This window comes from Amia ocellicauda, chromosome 12, assembly GCF_036373705.1.
Source record: "Amia ocellicauda isolate fAmiCal2 chromosome 12, fAmiCal2.hap1, whole genome shotgun sequence".
NCBI lineage: Eukaryota > Metazoa > Chordata > Actinopteri > Amiiformes > Amiidae > Amia > Amia ocellicauda.
In genome coordinates, this window is record NC_089861.1 from 12546855 (window position 1) to 12560917 (window position 14063).

The 14063-nt window shown below is 41.0% G+C and overlaps 1 protein-coding gene across 1 annotated transcript in view; it reads right to left on the reverse strand.

Annotated features, from left to right (window-relative positions):
• Positions 1–14063, reverse strand: part of sfxn5a (sideroflexin 5a) — a 54878-nt gene that overhangs the window by 24591 nt on the left and 16224 nt on the right. The window contains exons 9-12 of the mRNA XM_066718357.1: positions 10779–10844; positions 9173–9263; positions 6612–6727; positions 5897–5982 (exon numbers count right to left, since the gene is read on the reverse strand). Coding sequence (XP_066574454.1) covers positions 5897–5982; positions 6612–6727; positions 9173–9263; positions 10779–10844 — 359 coding nt within the window. The remainder of the gene's footprint in view (positions 1–5896; positions 5983–6611; positions 6728–9172; positions 9264–10778; positions 10845–14063) is intronic.

The window sequence follows — 14063 nt, forward strand, 5'->3', positions numbered from 1 at the left end:
CAGGAAGGGGACTGAGCCCTGGTCCTTGGTGATAGTCGTATCCTGCCCAAGCTGCTGGGTTTACAATGGTATTACCAATTAGTGGAGATTACAACCAAGAGTATGAATTTATTGGTTGCTTGTCTTTGCAGCCATGTAAATACTCAAATTGAAATCCATGCTGCTTTTCTTTCTTGCTTTTCACGTTGCTCTCCTCACTTTGATATGTTCAGTCATTATTTCAAAATATTGCATTTTTAGATTTCAGCCGCTTTCTCTGTTCATATGTCTATGCATATATGTACATATGTGTCTGTGTGTGTATATACACCGATCAGCCATAACATTATGACCACTGACAGGTGAAGTGAATAACACTGATAATCTCGTTATCATGGCACCTGGCAGTGGGTGGGATATATTAGGCAGCAAGTGAACATTTTGTGCTCAAAGTTGATGTGTTAGAAGCAGGAAAAATGGGCAAGCGTAAGGATCTGAGCGACTTTGACAAGGGCCAAATTATGATAGCTAGACGACTGGGTCAGAGCATCTCCAAAACTGCAGCTCTTGTGGGGTGTTCCCAGTCTGCAGTGGTCAGTACCTATCAAAAGTGGTCCAAGGAAGGAAAAGCGGTGAACCGGCAACAGGGTCATGGGCGGCTCATTGATGCACGTGGGGAGCGAAGGCTGGCCCGTGTGGTCCGATCCAACAGACAAGCTACTGTAGCTCAAATTGCTGAAAAAGTTAATGCTGGTTCTGATAGAAAGGTGTCAGAACACACAGTGCATCGCAGTTTGTTGCGTATGGGGCTGCGTAGCCGCAGACCAGTCAGGGTGCCCGTGCTGACCCCTGTCCACTGCCGAAAGCGCCTACAATGGGCACGTGAGCATCAGAACTGGACCACGGAGCAATGGAAGAAGGTGGCCTGGTCTGATGAATCACGAGTTCAAGGTGTTGACTTAGCTTCAAAATTCCCCAGATCTCAATCCAATCGAGCATCTGTGGGATGTGCTGCACAAACAAGTCCGATCCATGGAGGCCCCACGTCGCAACTTACAGGACTTAAAGGATCTGCTGCTAACGTCTTGGTGCCAGATACCACAGCACACCTTCAGAGGTCTAGTGGAGTCCATGCCTCGACGGGTCAGGGCTGTTTTGGCGGTAAAAGGGGGAGCTACACAATATTAGGCAGGTGGTCATAATGTTATGGTTGATCGGTTTATGTACAGTGGATTGCATAAGTATTCATCCACAAGGATTTGTGGACAGTGTTACAATCTGGAACTAAAATTGATTTAATTGGGATTTCCGGTCACTGGTCTAGACAAAGTATTACAATGTTGATGTTGGGGAAAAAATATATTTTTGAATTAACTACAAATAAAAAATTGTATAGTCTCGATTGCATAAGTATTGACCCCCATTTGCTATGACAATTTAATAAGCTGTGATGCAGCCAATTGCCTTCAGAAGTCACGTAATTAGTGGAATAGAGTCCTCCTGTGTACATTTAAAGTGTCATGTGATCTCAGAGTAAATGCACCTGTTTCTGGAAGGCCCCAGAGTATGTCAGATAGCATATTCAAACAACCACACCATGAAGACCAAAGAACTTTCAAAAGAAGTCAGAGAGAAAGTTGTGGAAAAGCACCAGGGTTGGACAATAAAACAAATATATCCCAAACTTTGAACAACCCCCTCAGAGCACAGTTAAATCCATCATAAACACATTTAAACAGTATGGCAGAACCATGACTCTGCCTAGAGCAGGCAGGGAGGTTGGTGGTCAGAGAAGCCATCAAAAGGTCAATGGTAATTCTGAAGGAGCTACAGAGTTACATGGCCAGGATGGGAGAAACTGTCCATATGTCAACTATTACCTGGGTGTTCCACAAAGCTGGACTATATGGAAGAGTGGCAAGGAGAAAACCATTGCTGAAAATGCATCACATCAAAGCCCATTAGGATTTTGCCATAAGGCACGTGAAAGACACAGCAAAGATGTGGCAAAAGGTTCTCTAGGCAGATTAAACTTTTTGGCCTAAATAAAAAAAGCTAGTTGGCACACAGCCAACACTGCTCATCTCCCTGAGAACACCATCCCCACGGTAAAGCACGGTGGTGGCAGCATCATGTTATGGGGATGCTTTTCATCAGCCGGGACTGTGAAACTTGTCAGGATTGAGGGTAAGATGGATGGAGCCAAATATAGGAAAATCCTAGAGGAAAACTGGCTTCAGTCTGCAAGAGATCTTGGAGTGGGGCAGAGGTTCACCTTACAGCAAGACAATGAACCCTAAACACACAGCCAATGCTACACTGGTGTGATTTAAAAACAAGAAGCTGAGTGTCCTAGAATGGTCCAGTCAAAGTTCAGACCTCAATCCAATTGAGAATCTGTGGCAAGACTTGAATGTTGATTTTAACCAATGGTGCCCATCCAACTTGAGAGAGTTTGAGCAATTTTGCCAAGAATGGGCAGAAATACAGGAACAGAATGACTTGCAGCTGTAATTGCTATAAAAGGGTGGTTTTACCAAATATTGACTTGGGGGGGTGGTGAATACTTATACAACTAACACATTGAATTTTTTAATGTTTAATTGACTTTTTGTTTCACAATAAAAATATATTTTGCACCTTCAAGGTGTTGTGTTTGTGGTGTTAATCAAAGGGAGAGAATCCCAATTAAATCAATTTTCAATCTAGATTGTAACATAAAATGTGAAAATGTCTTTGGGGGTGAATACTTATGCAATCCACTGTATATCTATATATCTATACATATATATATATATATATACACACACATACACAACATTCCTCTCTATATCTCCCTGTATCTTCCTCTAATTGCTGTCCTGCCCTCGCCCAGCACTCCCCGGGCCAGGCAGCAGCCCCAATTTGAGCTAATCCCCAGCGCAGTGTGTGGGTGTGAGCACACAGCGGGATACTCACCAAATCCTGCTCGCCTGCCACTAATGCTGCAGCCTAATTAAGGGGAGTTATGGCTTGATAAAGAAGCTAATTAACACTTAGGGGTGCAATATCTTAATTGGGGGAAAAAACGTGTACAAAAAAAATACATATATACACACAAAAATGAATTCATTTGCAAGAAAAACCTATCTTTAATTTTCTTTTGACATGTTAATGTAGTTGTATTTTGAAATACTTAGATCAACAGCAAACATATTGATGATCTATAATCGGTTTCTCAAAGTTGTAAAAGTAAGAGGCGGGGAGGAACAGTGCCTGGGTCTCAGGTGTCTGCAGAGTCACATCTGTGGCTGAACGTGGGTGTGAAAGGAGGACTGAAGTGTTCTATTAAGGACTAAGCAGCACTAAAGTGACATTTTGATAGGGCGTATATACACCATCTCTGTACCATTCACAATCACTGTAGGGGGGTTGTGGGCGCTGTGTGTTCACACTGTAGTGTCCAGAAATAATCAGCAGGAAATGAAATAGGCAGGGTCCCCAGTGGCGCCATTTTCCACAGTGCCGCACTGCGTCACAGAACGGGAGAGCCAAGAGTCCGGATATCACTGCTACAAGTCACAGCTAAAACAAGCTGTCAATTTTGGCTGCTGAACCAAGCGTAAAAATTGTGCCTGCAGTGCTCTCAGGCTGAAGTTGACTGGCTTCACAGCAACACGGCAGGTGGCACCCCAGCAAAGCGAGGCAGAGAGTCAGTTGTGGTGCCTGTACTTTAGGGCCTGACATTTAGACATTTCAGAAGATAGAGGTAATGCACTCTGCTGCCCTGAGTGTCTCGTTTGCATCAGTATACCGAAGGCTAGCATGTGATTTCTACATCTGAGGAGAAATAGGATGAAAATATACACTGACAGACTGAATTTAGCTCCCTTCACATTCAGAAAAGGGTTTTAGAGATGGGAGTTCAGGGGGATGCGAGGAACCAAGAGGTTTTGTAATTTCAGACCGAGAGAGGAAGACGCTTAATTTCCATTGTCCATTGTTTGTCGTTATAAGGGTAGTTATAGTTATAGGTAACGGAAAGCTCACATCAGAATTTCCAGTTTCACATTATATGGGTGTATACAGTGAGGGAAAAAAGTATTTGATCCCCTGCTGATTTTGTATGTTTGCCCACTGACAAAGAAATGATCAGTCTATCATTTTAATGGTAGGTGTATTTTAACAGTGAGAGACAGAATAACAACAAAAAAATCCAGGCTCATGGATGCACGTGGGGAGCGAAGGCTGGCCCGTGTGGTCCAATCCAACAGATGAGCTACTGTAGCTCAAATTGCTGAAAAAGTGAATGCTGGTTCTGATAGAAAGGTGTCAGAACACACAGTGCATCGCAGTTTGTTGCGTATGGGGCTGCGTAGCCGCAGACCAGTCAGGGTGCCCATGCTGACCCCTTTCCACTGCCGAAAGCGCCTACAATGGGCACGTGAGCATCAGAACTGGACCACGGAGCAATGGAAGAAGGTGGCCTGGTCTGATGAATCACGAGTTCAAGGTGTTGACTTGGCCTCCAAATTCCCCAGATCTCAATCCAATCGAGCATCTGTGGGATGTGCTGGACAAACAAGTCCGATCCATGGAGGCCCCACCTCGCAACTTACAGGACTTAAAGGATCAGCTGCTAATGTCTTGGTGCCAGATACCACAGCACACCTTCAGAGGTCTAGTGGAGTCCATGCCTCGACGGGTCAGGGTTGTTTTGGCGGTAAAAGGGGGACCTACACAATATTAGGCAAGTGGTCATAATGTTATGGCTGATCAGTATATATATACAGCTCTGGAAAAAAATTACGAGACCACTACAAGTTCAGAAATCAATATTAAGTGGTCTCCATTTTTTCCAGAGCTGTATATGTAAATATATAGATGGATATAGATACTGTATATACACATTTTTCAAAAAAGTTTTGCTGATGCCAACCAAGGGCTTAGCAACATTTTTATTTTTAAATAATTTAAACTTGTTGTGTATTTGAGAAACATTTTGAACCATTCTTTTTCCCCAATCATTCTTTTCTGTACAGTTCAACCTGTAACCTTCTATATCCATAACACTGGCAAAAATCCCCCCCGAAAAAACAAAAAACAGAATCCCAATCAGCAAGTATATCTGGTAGCCCTACTGCCTGCTCAGCCCATAGAAAGTTTGTGCTGTTGATATGGTTACTGCTGCTAAGACTCCTGGTTGTTTTTACAAGCTTCCCTCGAACTTGAGCAATACACACTAACCCCTGCCTCTTGCCCCCCTCCGTCACTAGACAGTAGCTGTCATTACCCCAGAATGCCTCTCAGCACTGTAATCCATCTCTAAGGCCAAATACATCAGCCACGCTCCATTGAGAACTATTGAGAGTGAACGGACCAGGGAGATTATGGAGTGGTACTCATCTGAGACCACAGCCACAATGATGGCTGACCTGTAGGTTTCAGTTTCATTGGGGAAAAAATAACAATAAAAAAGGTACCTGTTTAAGTCCACAGCCCACACTAATGGCCCTCCTCGAGAACAGGCCCACTGTTTGGGTTTGTAGTCTATTGTGCTTTTTGCATCAATCAGGTAATTTACATAATAATTATTAAGCTACAGTGTTTTTGTTAATAAGTATTGGGGATGTCAGGAACCAAAAGGTTTGGTAATTGCTGAGAAGACAGAGACATGACATTGTGTTTGTTTTCCATAATGCACTCCGGAACATTCTAATTAATGATTCATTTAAAAATATTTTCTGGTAGAAATGTCACTGAAGATGTGCCCAGCTCACTGACTGAACTCTGGCTCTTTTACATCACAAACATCCTTCAGATCAAGTTGACCTATAAACAGGTGATCATTTGTAAATCATCAGAATAGGCTCTCGAATCAGTTAACACATGGTGAGATGTTTTTACAGCCAAATGAGGCATCAAATGTAATACATACTTCTCCAGGAAGGCCATAATGATGGGAGGGAAGACCAGGATTGGCATGGGCAGGACCACTCGGGTCAGGGCTGTCTCCAGCAGTGCCTGCAAAACAACAAACACCATCAATCGATCAATCCATTTTTATTTGATACAAAAGTTGCCACAGAGCGCATCACAGATTAAAACAATACAATACTCTCTTTAAACTGGATATATTCACTTTGTATTTTTAATTACCTGTACATCTGCACTTCTTAAATTTTACTTTTTATTAAAGCTTAATTGGATTTTGTACTGAATTGTATTACTGCAGAGCTGTATTGCTTGTGTAACCTGTAAGTTGCCCTGGATAAGGGTGTCTACCAATAATAAAGACTGTGATTAATATAAAATGTAAAAAAATAAACCATTAGGCAGTACTGCTTTGCTTTCAATATGCTTCAATGGCATTTAGGTATAGCATCTTAACAACATGTCACCCTTAAAACATGTTACCAAAGACTGTATTTGGGCTTTGGACCAACTAATGCATAGTAACTTTCACGGCTTATTTGAATTTACTTAAAACCTGCCTATGAGGGTGTCAGCAAATTGTCTTCTTTTGACAGGTCAGTAATGGGAAACCACTGCTAAATTCCCCAGAGATTCCAGAACAAGCCCGGAAAAGGACCGATGAGATTTAGGAATGGCTCATCTTTGTGCTTTCTGGACAGAGCCTTGAAACTACATACATGTTTTGCAGCGATTTTGGAAGAGCCCACGATATTTCCATTGGAGTCCAACACATCGATGCCCTCTGACAGTTCAGTGTGCCTCATAAGGATTACATTGCAGATATTGGCACTGGCTGAGAGACAGGAGAAGGTGAGATTAGTGCTGTTTGGCCTCTGAGGGCTCATTAGAACATAGGAATATTAGAAAGTTTACATATGAGAGGGGCTCCTTTCACAAATGTAAGTAAATTCAATTACATAGTAGTAATTGATATCAGAATATCATTCAACATGTGTTGAAAGAATCCAAGAACACCGGCTTGAACAACATGGTTTTATAACTTGATTCGGACTTCTGCAACCCTTTGGTCTTAAATCACTGAATTTGAATTTCCACGATCACCCTCATGTCTGTGTATCAATGCTGATCTCGATAAAGTTTGTTTGTATTTGTAAAAAGCTTCCTTAATTCACTATAATGTAAAATGTAATTATGATGCAGCAAAACAGAATGAATTGAGACAGCAACACAGATTAAAACAAATTGTAGAGGTTATTAATACATAAATATGAATTATTTTTTAAACACTGAGCTGGATGAATATACAAAATTGTTTCACACACAATCAAGAACACAGAACCACATTCATGAGTAATTCTTCAGAAAAAAAATATATAAATGGCATATAAACACACATTCAAGGGCTTCACTATAACATCAGTCAGGCAAATCCCCTGATGTCAGCTAAATCATCTGTTAAGAAACCAGAAAATTAACATTAAGTACCTTTTCAAAGAGAATTAATACATATAATATTGAAGGCAGGCATATTTAGTCCAAGGTTTACATGTATTAACAAGAAGAAACTAAGCTTATTATAAAATTACAACTCTGTGACGACTGCAAGAACTTCAAGCAGCAGCTATAGGTTTTAATCTTCTCAATTAACCTGATAATAAACTAAAAAATGAAAATAAATAAATAGATGAGGTTCAGTCACCCATTGTACTGAAACCACAGAAGAGTAATTATCTAGTAGGTTTGCAGCCTCCCTGACCCAACAGTGCACCAATTAACCAGGAAAAATGCACAGGAAAGCATGAAGATGTTGATTTAATTAGGAATTGAGCAAACAATTTAATTACAGCAATCCGACTTGGGTTGTAGTATGGGGAAACAATTAAAGGTCTTTGGGGGACAGGAGGCGCGAGAGGGACAGAAAAGGGGAGGGCAGAAAGCAGGCAGACTCACAGTGCTGATGCCCTTTGGCTCGGTGTTACCTTTAACCGAGAAGAGTTCTACTTTATATATTTGTGATAGAAATCAGCTAGGCCTAAACCTGAGTTTTATGCTGTGTGGATTATTCTGTGTCACATTGAAAACACAAGTAACAGGAATCAGGAATAACGTGTCTCGGCATTAATACCATAATCAGTTCCTTTTTATGGATGGACAAATGCCTTGGAAAAGTGGAAAGGTGAAAATTTGGATTTTCAATGGAACTTTAAATCAGACCCCAAAGATTGGACAGAAGAATACATTTTAAAAATGTGTAGGCCTGTCTATTTAAAGAAGACATTATACTAAGCTATGAGCTAAGCTGCTGCCAGTGCAAAACACACAGAAACAGACAAACAAACGTACATGGCAACCAGTCCAAATCAAAATCCAATTCCAATCCCCAAGTCCATAAGCAAAGGTTAATTATCGGTGGTCTTTGGGATCTGCTCGCTGGCCCTCCAGCAGGGGATGTCTTGTTCTTTCTTCCAAAACTCTCTTACTTTCCAGACAACTCCTATCCCTCACAACATAGACATGCCTACACCCTGCTTTTATGCAGGTACTGGACAATCATGAGAGCCCTGCAGGTCAGGTGGTCCCAAATACCAAATCATCCCCCAGTGCTTCAGTGCAATGTAGTGCATCCCAGTAAGCCATTTTGTGCCCCTCCTACCACCATGTTACATATTTTAACTCTTGCTTCATCAATATAATTTCAGGGCTCTTAAAGAATTTTCCAATGGAATAGTATTTTTCAAACCTCCCTTTCATTCAGAAAGGGTGTTCCCAACCAGAGTATATTCCAGAACCATTCTTTTGCAGTATTTGTTTGTTAGAACCAGCTCCTTAATTATGTAATTTATCTAATAAACATTTTGTACTGATTTTGAAATGCACTCCACACATTCTTGAAACACATGCAAACTGTTACAGCTACAAACCTGGGAAGGAACATCCTAGGTGTGAAGAAGACCAATTAAAATCACATTTTTTGTTTCATCTTTCCTTTCAGTATAGCAGCAGTGTCAGCAAAATAAAGTGTGCACACAATACAAATAAATAAATAAAGCACTCTTTAAAATAGCAGGGCATCCATTAGAATTTGTAAAATGTATTATGCCTTGAACTGCACTGTATTATTTATTGCTCCTATATTTTGTAATTCACCCTGGACAAGGGCGTCTGCTAATAAATAAATAATAATAATAATAATGTAATATATATTTTAACCATACCCTCTCTCTGACCTAGATGTGTCACTAGTGAACCCAGCTTGCTGAAACAACAGTGTACATACCCACAGCTGGGAAGGGCACGAACCTCTGGATCAGAACCCGGGTTGATGGACTGAACTTGTTGGCCCTCCGGATCAGCAAATTGAGGCCCACCTAAACACACACACACACACATACACACACCAATTTAAGAAAGCATTGGCCTTCCTGAGACAGACTGAAACCTGATTAGCTCCAGTTACAGTAAGTCAGAATTTCAAGTGTTTCCCAGAAAGTTCAATTTGTTTTAATTTACATCATTACTTCTGGTCTGACTTATCAACTGTATATATATATATATATATATATATATATATATATATATATATATATTTCTCCTGCAGCTTTTAATCCATAATAACATTGGAAAACAGAGAGAGTTCACAGATCACTCAAATAGTATCGTACACACCTGGGGTCTGGAGTTGGTCAGTGGGTAATCTTGTCCCAATTAAAGAGATCGCATTTTTGAGCTCCTCCAAACATGACTTGCCCACATCCCCCGTGCGGTACACGCCAGCTTCCCAGCACTCCCCTCATTATCTCTCTCCAGGTTGGGTGGGGAGTCAGAGCTCCACATTAATTAGCCCCCTGAACTCGGGACTGGCCACCTGCCTCTAACAGGCCTTTGCCAGGGCTGCTAATTGGCTCTAATTGAGCGCTGTGATCAGTCAATTGGGTGGAGAGGTTTGAGGCGAGTTCCCCGAGAGCTGCAGCCCCTTTGCCTGAGGTTGTCTCAGTCGACAGGCACCCTGGGGCTCGGAAGCGATAAAAACACACACTGGAATAATCTGTTGCTCTCATTCTCATCGTGTTTGCTCCTTTTTCTGAAAACTCTTTTTTTTACTTTTTGGAGTCCTTTTACCATTTCCTTTCCAGGTCATTCTAATTCATGTCATATATAAATGTTACACTGAAGACCCTTTTTACTAAACAACCAGGTTATCCAAAGAGGTGCAAAAAACATGCAAAACAGCATTAGTGCCTCTGTAATTGAAAAGCGCTATTAGCGAGGACTTAATTCCCTTCCCTGCCCTCAAAAAATTACAATTCAGGTAGTCCTTATAAATCTTTGCTGTAGTATACCCTGGCACATCCTCAAAAAAGTATGCAAAAGCAAAGTGAAAACATGATTAAATGTGAAGAGCTATGGAATAGAAAACCATAGCAAAGCACACGCATGTTATTATATTTGAAAAACTGGCAAATTTACTTTAGGAAACTTTAAACGAACCTTCTTATTGGCTGCTCTCTTCATGGGATTCAAACTTACCCTGGAGTTACAGCAGAACGGGGCTTAGTCCTCAGCCAATCTTAGTTTCAGAATGCTTTCAAAGCCACCACATTCTGCCAAGTTGTGTGTTTGCCTACATATTTAGGTTATTAATATAAATCTGGGTATCAGTCTGGGCCTCCAGAGATAAAATGCTTGTAAGATTGCTGACTTAAGACACAGGGTGGCACACCTGCAGTTAGAGAAACATTTTCACACATTGAGGGACTGAATTGTCTTTATTGGGCCACCGTGATGTTGTCTGTCACAGTAATTGGGATCAATCCCCAGTCAATAGCAATAAATCTACATACACAATCCATACATAAACAGTAACCAAATTAAGACTGACCCACCGCTATGGAGACTGCACTGGTCACAGCTCCTGTGTATCCCTGAATGAACTTGGATGCTGGCGTAGGCTGAAAAACAAACAAACAAACAAATAAACAAACAGAAAACACAACAACGGGAAGTTCAGTGAGGTGGAGAAGGCCAAACAATGGTCAAACAACATTAATTGTGTCCACATTCTGCAGGGACTTCAATAAGTATTTTCACACCAACTACAATGGTCCTTTACATCACAAACAAAAGCCAACAAATAATTTCAGTGTTTTCCATTCTGTTCGTTATGTCCACTTTTCGGAGGCTATAATAGTAACAGAAATTATGTTGTGCCCCCTGTACAGATTCTTACAGAGACTGTGAGAATTTCTAGGATTGATCAGCAACTATATTGGACTTATCCAAATTAATTCATATTGGTTTATGCAGGGCCTGCGTCTGTCTGCCTTTCTTTAGAAGTCTGTAGCAGACAGAGTTTTCAAAACATTTGATTTCCCTTGCCTTGACACTTTCAGGGAATGTGGTAAACACAGTTACATTGATAAAAAACCTTCCTGTTGTTACTGAGAGTTGTCCACACGGTCACCAAAGTGGTGAGGTGTAAATGTATGAAAGGGCTTGACATATTTACTCAGTTGATTATTCAGTAGCCAATATAATCTGTTAGACTTGCCATTCTTCCCATAGGGACCATACAGTTAGGTCCATAAATATTTGGAAATGGACACAATTGCCATCATTTTGGCTCTGTACGTCATCACAATGGATTTGAAAGGAAACAAGATGTGCTTTAAGTGTAGACTTTCATTTGAGGGTAGTTACATCCAAATTGGATGAACGGTGTAGGAATTACACCCAATTTTAGGGGCTCAAAAGTATTTGGACAAACTAACATAATCATGAATTAAATTGTGAGTTTCAATACTTGGTTGCAAATCCTCAATGACTGCCTGAAGTCTGGAACCCATAGACATCACCAGATGCTGGGTTTCTTCCCTGGTGATGCTCTGCCAGGCCTGGACTGCAGCTGTCTTTAGTTCTTGCTTGTTCTTGGGGCGTGTTCTTGTTCTTTATACAGACTTTTTCTTTGTTTGTATTCAAGGACTCAACTTATAAATAACTACACATAGTTGTCTCGGGTCTCAGAGCCCTTGCTGAGTCCAGGGATCCTCTGTATCTCTGTCACCTTTTTCTCTATATTATTTTATTACCATTTTTTAATAAACATCTTATTGATTCACCGTGGTCCTGTGGATTCCTTACAAATTGTATTTCTTACATCTTGTGAGCCAGGCAGGAGGGGATTTCCCTACAACCGACAGCTGTGTTAAGAACATAAGAAAGTTTACAACCGAGAGGAGGCCATTCGACCCATCGTGCTCGTTTGGTGTCCATTAATAACTGAGTGATCCAAGGATCCTATTCAGTCTATTTTTAAATGTTCCCAAATTTTCAGCTTCTACCACATCGCTGGCGAGTTTGTTCAGATCGTGACGACTCTCTGTGTAAAGAAGTGTCTCCTGTTTTCCGTCTTGAATGCCTTGAAGCCCAATTTCCATTTGTGCCCCCGGGTGCGTGTGTCCCTGCTAATCTGGAAAAGCTCCTCTGGTTTGATGTGGTCGATGCCCTTCATGATTTTGAAGACTTGAATCAAGTCCCCATGTAGTCTCCTCTGTTCCAGGGTGAAAAGGTTCAGGTCCCTCAGTCTCTCAGTAGGACATTCCCTTCAGACCTGGAATAAGTCTGGTTGCTCTCCTCTGAACTGCCTCTAGAGCAGCGATATCTTTCTTGAAGTGTGGAGCCCAGAACTGCACACAGTATCCAGATGAGCTCTAACTAGTGCATTGTACAGTCTTACCATCACTGCCCTTGTTCTCAATTCTACACTTTTGACAATATACCCTAGCATTCTGTTTGCCTTTTTTATTGCTTCCCCACACTGTTTGGATGGAGAAAGTGAGGAGTCCACATATAGACTGCTAGATCTTTCTCATGCGATACTTCATCTAGTTCTGTTCCTCCCATAGTGTAATTATAGTGGACATTTTTATTACCCTGCATGTAATACCTTGCACTTGTCCACATTGAATTTCATTTGCCAGGTGTCGGCCCACAACTGAATATTATCTAAGTCCCTTTGAATAACCTGAGCTGCTGAGATTGTATCTTCCGAGCCACCTATTTTAGTATCATCTGCAAATTTGACAAGTTTGCTAACTATCCCAGAGTCCAGATCATTAATATAGATTAGAAAAAGCAAAGGCCCTAGTACTGATCCCTGTGGAACTAACAACCTCACTCCAGTTAGAAGCAACTCCTCTAATCGACACCCTCAGTTTCCTATACATCAACCAGTTCATAATCCATCTACTTACATTACCCTGAATGCCTACAGCTTCCAATTTGAGGATCAGTCTTTGGTGTGGAACCTTATCAAAAGCTTTTTGGAAATCTAAGTATATCATATCATATGCTTTCACGTGATCTACAGCTGCAGTTGCATGTTCAAAAAATTCTAAAATATTTGTAAGACATGATTTGCCTCGTCTAAACCCATGTTGACTATCGCCAAGAATATGGTTTCATTAAGATGCTTCTCTATTTTCTGTCTAATCTTTTTTTCCAACATTTTACAAGTGATGCAGGTGAGACTGACTGGTCTTTAATTTCCTGTCTCAGTTTTGTCCCCTTTCTTGTGGATTGGTATGACATTTGCCATCTTCCAGTCAGTTGGCACATCCCCTGTTCTAAGTGTTATTTGGAATATTTGAGTTAGTGCCTGTTGGAAATATACCATCTGGCCCAGGTGACTAGTTTGTTTTTAATTCTGCTAGTCCCTTTAGTGCCTCCTTCTCATTTTTGGCATGTTATCCATTTTTTATTTTGTAAAAACCTCTGTGAAATACTAATTTAGAACATTTGCCACATCTTGTTCGTTTTCCAAGATACTTGTTGATGGTGAGTATGTTTCATCTTATAACTTACATGACTTAAAGTCAAGGATTGTACGGAAGCTTACATGGCTTCAATTTGCCTCGGGAAATCTGCAGCCCCATAGTGAACTGGAAAGCATGCCTGCATGGTGTAACAGCAGCTGTACCATCCCCATTGGATTTACAGCTGGCAAGAAGAAGAAAAAAATCAGGATCAGGATTGTTCCTGTTTTGGCCCAAGTAAAGAAAAGCATTCAACCACAGGAGCAGGAACTGACACCTACTGTGGATTAGAAACTAATTTGGCATTAGTTGAGGATATTTGGACTTTTTCCACAGGGGCTGTGGATGTGTTGTTGG